Source organism: Bombyx mandarina, chromosome 15 (genome assembly GCF_030267445.1).
Source record: "Bombyx mandarina strain Sakado chromosome 15, ASM3026744v2".
Lineage (NCBI taxonomy): Eukaryota > Metazoa > Arthropoda > Insecta > Lepidoptera > Bombycidae > Bombyx > Bombyx mandarina.
Genome location: NC_143221.1, coordinates 15,397,911 through 15,403,910, shown reverse-complemented (window position 1 = coordinate 15,403,910; position 6,000 = coordinate 15,397,911). Strand labels below are relative to the sequence as shown.

Below are 6,000 nucleotides of genomic sequence, written 5' to 3'. Positions count from 1 at the left end.
TCTAGTATTATTTCTACTTTTATTTCATTTCAAATATCATATTGGAAATAATAATAATATGTAATATCTAGTAATTATTAAACGTGGTGTATGTGGATTATAGTGTTTACTCTCTTTTGATGTTAACCTTGAACACCAAGAAGATAGAAAACAAAAGCAATCCTTAAGTATCTTGATTAGGTAACTAAACTGATTGATTATTGATAGTTACATTTATTTTCTTTTTTACTAGCAAGTGTAGCGACTTGCACTAAGTAGGTAAATAAGTTCACATCAATCTCTTGACAGCTAGTTAAAGTTAAACCTAACAGTTAATATATCATAATGGGGGATAAACTAACTTTAGGTTACATTAAGCTTATTAATTAGTTTGAGATAAAAATGTTGACTACCGTATGAATCTATTACATTAATCGTGATTTACGTTAAAAATCCACATATTAACATTAAACATAATTTTTTTGGGGCTCTCGTGTGTAACAAGAGTCTTTTAATTTTAGTTAATTGATATGAGATTAAAAGACAGATATTTGATACCCTTTTCAATTACTCCTCAGGATACAATAAATAATACCTAAGTAAACGTTGATTTTGAGCCGTCATAAAAGTAGTTAAAAAATATATTCCAAAATAGAATGGCACAAAAATCGATCACATTCATTTGGCGAAAGTGCAGGTTTTTTTTTAAACTAAGATTGACCAGATCTCTGTGGTGCGCTCTTTTTTTATTAATTTAGCCTTTTAGAAATAGTCTTCGATTACCACAAAGAGTCCGAAGAGCGAACTAGGCACCACGTAGACACAACCCATTAAGTGTCTTGCCGGATCTTTCCAGTGGGTAGCCATTCCGATCCGGTGGTAGATTCAGCGAAGCACTGTTCTTGCTAGGGTCAGTGTTAGAAAATGAGGTAGGGAAAAATATAGGTAATTAAAAATACATACATTTTTCCCCCTACCTATTCGCTGGTAGCTTAAGAGGCTACTCCAGCTACACCAGGACGGGTAGTTGAGCTCAAGGACTAGACTTGAAATAATTTCCTAACATCAGCCCTAGCAAGAGCAGTGCTTCACCGAATCTACCATCGTATTGCAATCGCGACGCATCGAAAAGATCCCACGAGAAACTCAGTGGACTAGAAATACACTGACAAAAACTTTAAAAAAAATTAACTAGCTTACGGTTGCCAAACACTCCCTGTATATTCCATTCAATTAAATCATACCAAAATAAGCTCACATTTTACCAATTCTATCATGTACAATGAATCGTTTTAACAATTTCATGGTATCACTACAGAAGTGTGAATGCAGTGTTTTCTAATGTAAGTATTATATAATACAAAGATGTAACAACACTGAAGTGTATACAAGGTGCGAACATAAATTAAGATTACGTAGATTACCTAAAATCTAAAACCTTTAGATCAATACGTGAGATGTACCGTATATATGGTGTAATTCAAACGGCGGCTGCAGCAGCAGCGGTTGGGAGTGCTGCCGCTTCATCCATGGCATCAGCAGATTCTTCTGGCTCTTTAGGCGCTGCCGGCGGTGGGACAGGCGGTTCAATTGTTACCTTGAATGCGCCTTCGACGTCCGTGCTGCGTAACAGTTTAATTTCTTCTCCACTCTCCAAATTGACGTTCTTAGGCGGCAAGTACAAGAGGCCATCGATGAAACTATCGCCTCTGCCGGTTGATATTTCACACAAATCTTCCATCAGTTCAATGCTATACCAACAGAGTACTGCGTTAGCTTCCCCGCCCTTTTTGACTACCACAAGAGCGGAGTCCGTGACCATCTCTTCGCTACATGTGCCGACCGCCACAGGATCTGTCAGAGCTTCATATTCCAAAAGCCCGAAGTCGATACAGAAATTTTGAGAAATAGAGAATCTGTTCAAATGTGTGGCCACCTTGAAATCGCAGACGTTTTCATCGTAAACTTTATTGTTGATATCTACCCAATGGCTACGGATCACCTGCGCTATCATTCTTATTTCGGCAGGCATGTACAGACCACCTGGCAAAAGATGGAGATGTTTCAGATGTAGACATATTTCCTTCATACGCAAGTCAATATCGCCGCACAAATCCAAAAAGTTGCCAACTATGGCGTGGTATTTGTCTTCTCCAAATACCTCTTGGTCCCATTCATCTCCAACAAGGATATTCACTTTCGAGAGTGAAACTTTGTTAGCTCTAAATACTTTCTTGAAAAAGCGTTTGTCACTGAGAGTTTTAGCAACGCAAATCAGCGATTGAGCGCCCCTTTTAAGCATCTGCAAGCCAAACAACGGGAACGGAGACAAATCAGCAATAGAAATTTGTGACATATCCGTCATTTGACCCAAGTAAACACTGGCCATGCCAATACATCCCATCACAGCGTTAATAAACTCTGCGTCATTCAAAAATCTGAGAATCTCAGGTGAAATCCGAACAATGTGAGAGTTAGAATCTTTGCCCAGTGTTAGTTTTCCTGCATTCATAAAAAAATCCAATTTAATGGTTTCATTTTCTTTGACATGTCGAGGGATATTATCAAAAAAGACTGCTTGTTGCCAGGCATTAGATCGTTTAGGTGAACGAGGATTTGTAGTCAGAGAAATCTTATCAGACAAATACAAATTGAACCAGCCAATAACAGCATTTATTTCCCCTTTCTCCTTAGTTCGGAATTCGACTTCATAAGGTTCAGTTCTTTTTAATTTCTCCATTAAGTCATCAGGATTGTTGAAATCAACTTTCACGAGAGACTTTGTATCTGTCATGTATACTAGATCCTTATACAGGTGAACATCTTCAGAATCATAGGTTTCGTTGTGGTTCAAAATATGAACATTGAGGTTAGGAATGTTAAGAAGAGTTTTAGTTGATGATTGCAACTGGTACTTCCTAATGAGATCATCACTCTTAACTCCAACAACAAAAAACTCGGCCCTCTTAGGCAAGATTCTACCCACATTGGAAATAAAATTCTCCCAAGCATGAGTTAAAGTTTGCAAAATTTGTTCACCGAACAATCCGGCATCAAACATTTCTGTGATTAAAAGAGACCTTTTACCACCGATGTCTAAGAAGTTCATTGTTGTTGGTACGTTGTTAAGAATGACGATATCTAGAATGCCACTGCCTTGGGTTACGCATTCAGCTAATTGCGTCATAGCTTCAGAAGTATCAACAGCGGTGACAGCAATTGGTTTTAGTTCATGAGCAAACATCGACAATATACCAGTACCAGTACCAAGGTCCAAGACTGTGTCTTTGAACGGCTTGAGCGTGTCGTGAATGGCCTGACGGTATGTTTCGTTGCGTATTTTATCATTCAGCAATCTATATTGCCAACGGTCAACCAGAAGATTTTTAACAGAGTTTAAATTTTTCTCGGCATTTACCGTTCCGGTATCTAAAAATATCGCATCGTGAAAATGATTCCAAGCTTCGGAGTAAAAGCCGAACTTGTATAGGTATTTTCCGATGTCATTCAACAGGTGAATGTTGGTTGGAAACATTCGAATCGATTTCCCGAAATTATTAAAGAGGTCTTCCATTCTGTCGTCCTCCGCCAGCATTTCGTTCAGTTGGATGATTACATTGCGGAATTCGGGCTCGTGCCGATTTTTTATCGCTGGACATTTCTCGAACGCCAACATGTACATATCGAATGCTTTACTTAAGCTGTTTGTGGAAGTGAATTGTCTTGCATAATTTATGTACTCCTTCGCCACTTCCTCCATGTTTAAACTAGGTCCTACAAAGGTATAAACCACATCTATAAGTAGTTCGTACATGTATTATTTATGAATGAATTTTAATGAGAATATTTACCTACCGTAAGACTTATTGTTTGATTGTGCACAAAAGGACACAAAGGTAAAATATATTTTTAAATAGTAGCCCGAAATGCACGATGAACCGCTTGCAACGATGATTGCTACCGGGCGGTTCCTGTGTATCTAAATAGTCGTTAAATATCTACACGTATCTATAATCGTCATACTTCCTCATTTAGTCAAGCTGCTCTGGCTGAAGAGTAACAAAGATAAAGCATAGTCTAAAACGATCAATATGTGTTCAACTCACCCCTGTTTGCCCACCCTCTAAGAAACGTTCCATTCTATGCAGAATGTTTATCATAAATAAATGAATTTTAATATATCAATGGAATTTCGTTTAAAAATATCTTACTACTAACTTTTATTGTAATTTGAAATCAAGAATTAATTAGCAACCTCGCGTTTCTTATTGTCATTATTTTATTAGTTGTTCATGACCATGAAAATTATTAGGTACAGGTAGCCCCGCTATGGTACGGTATTTTACAACATGGCTCCAATCTAACACGAAAAGAAAAAATATCCAAAACGCTCATAAAACACGGTACTTCTACAATACGAACACGAGATTTTTGTCTAGAATTATTTAGAAAACTACATTGTGTGTTCATAACACACAATTTATGGGAATGACAGAAATTTCAGTTTTTTTATGTATAATAAGTAAAAAAATTAAAACAAGCATAGTTGAGAAGTATCATTCTTTTTTTTTATTGCTTAGATGGGTGGACGAGCTCACAGCCCACCTGGTGTTAAGTGGTTACTGGAGCCCATAGACATCTACAGTGTAAATGCGCCACCCACCTTGAGATACAAGTTCTAAGGTCTCAGTACATATAGTTACAACGGCTACCCCACCCTTCAAACCGAAACGCATTACTGCTTCACGGCAGAAATAGGCGGGGTGGTGGTACCTACCCGTGCGGACTCACAAGAGTTCCTACCACCAGTTCTTATGTATAATAAGTAAAAGAATATATACAGGCATAGTTGAGAAGTTTCATTCAGAAAAATTACTGTCCTTTTTATACTGGCTTCCAGTTTCATATAACACGGTTTGGCAAACAGGAGACTTTGTAGGAACGCATTTACCGTGTTGTAGAGGAGGGCTACCTACCCATATTCGAAACGTTGAGAATAATCTAACGACAATTAAAAATGAGAGATTAAACCCATTATACCATTATACCGCAAAAGTAGTTTAAATCAGAAACCAATTTGTCTCATCCAAAGTTCGGATCCGGGTTATTAAGTCACAAAAGGTTTTATTCGATTCAAACCCGATATTATGTTGATAATGGTTTAGAACTTTAGATGATTTGGTATAGGTATTTTCTCGTTGGCTATCATGGAATGAAAAATATTTGAAAAAAGCTGTATAACGTTCAAAAGGATTCTACCATCGGTCTACAAATTAAATAATATAAAAAATTATATTACTTAAAAAATACCTAGTTAGTGACTTTGATCTTATGTGTCTAAAATTAAACACAAATTTTAATCATACATACCAATATCATTTTCAGGATGAGATTACTCATTTACAAGTTACGAATAACTCGACTGACGACCAATCAACTAGTCGACCCACTGAACCATAGATTATACACTTATTATACTTGACACTGAACCATGACACACGCTTGGTGGAACATCATTCATTTAACATTTACATAGCATTTAGCCCAAAAGTATTAATTGTTTTGGTGTTTAGTAAATTTAATTTCAAGATAGTTCAAGCTCGCCATCCACAACATACAAGCCATAGGGTCACTGCGACTGATTGCCAATAAAACTGTAAACACAAGATGCGCTTTATAACCCAAAAAAGACCGTCGTTCGTACATGTACGTGATGTGTTGTCTATGTGCTTACTGCGAGGTTTTTAACGTTCTCGATAGCGTAAAAGTTAACACAATTTTGTATGCAGTTGGAACAGCGCCTAACGGCAAACATAGGCAAACGATCCCATTCCATACAAATATGAGCTAACTTTTACGCTATCGAAAACGTTAAAAAACTCGCACTAAGCACACTATAGTGTCGAACCTGCGGCATTGGATGTTTGGCGATGCAAAGCGCAGCCAATGACTGCATTTCTATGTTGCCTTTTAGAAGTATAATCCCATTGCGATTATATATCAATTGGGTCTAACTGACTG

General features: G+C 37.2%; 1 protein-coding gene across 2 annotated transcripts; it reads right to left on the bottom strand.

Moving 5' to 3' along the window:
* LOC114251753 (protein arginine N-methyltransferase 9) lies at positions 1 to 4,038 on the bottom strand. Of its 2 annotated transcripts, none has more exons than XM_089732691.1 (2): positions 3,831 to 4,038; positions 1 to 3,753 (listed from the first exon to the last, which is right to left on the bottom strand). In XM_089732691.1, exon 2 carries the CDS (start codon positions 3,737 to 3,739, stop codon positions 1,460 to 1,462), a length of 2,280 nt encoding a protein of 759 aa, XP_089588817.1. In that variant the 5' UTR covers positions 3,740 to 3,753; positions 3,831 to 4,038; the 3' UTR covers positions 1 to 1,459. The 2 variants fall into 2 exon arrangements, with proteins under 2 accessions (XP_089588817.1, XP_028041936.2); XM_028186135.2 differs by having other exon boundaries at positions 3,835 to 4,038.
* Positions 4,039 to 6,000: the final 1,962 nt, after the last annotated feature.

Bases quoted from the DNA above. Each gene is read 5' to 3' on its own strand.
- LOC114251753 (XM_089732691.1), bottom strand. From the start codon at position 3,739: ATGGAGGAAGTGGCGAAGGAGTACATAAATTATGCAAGACAATTCACT.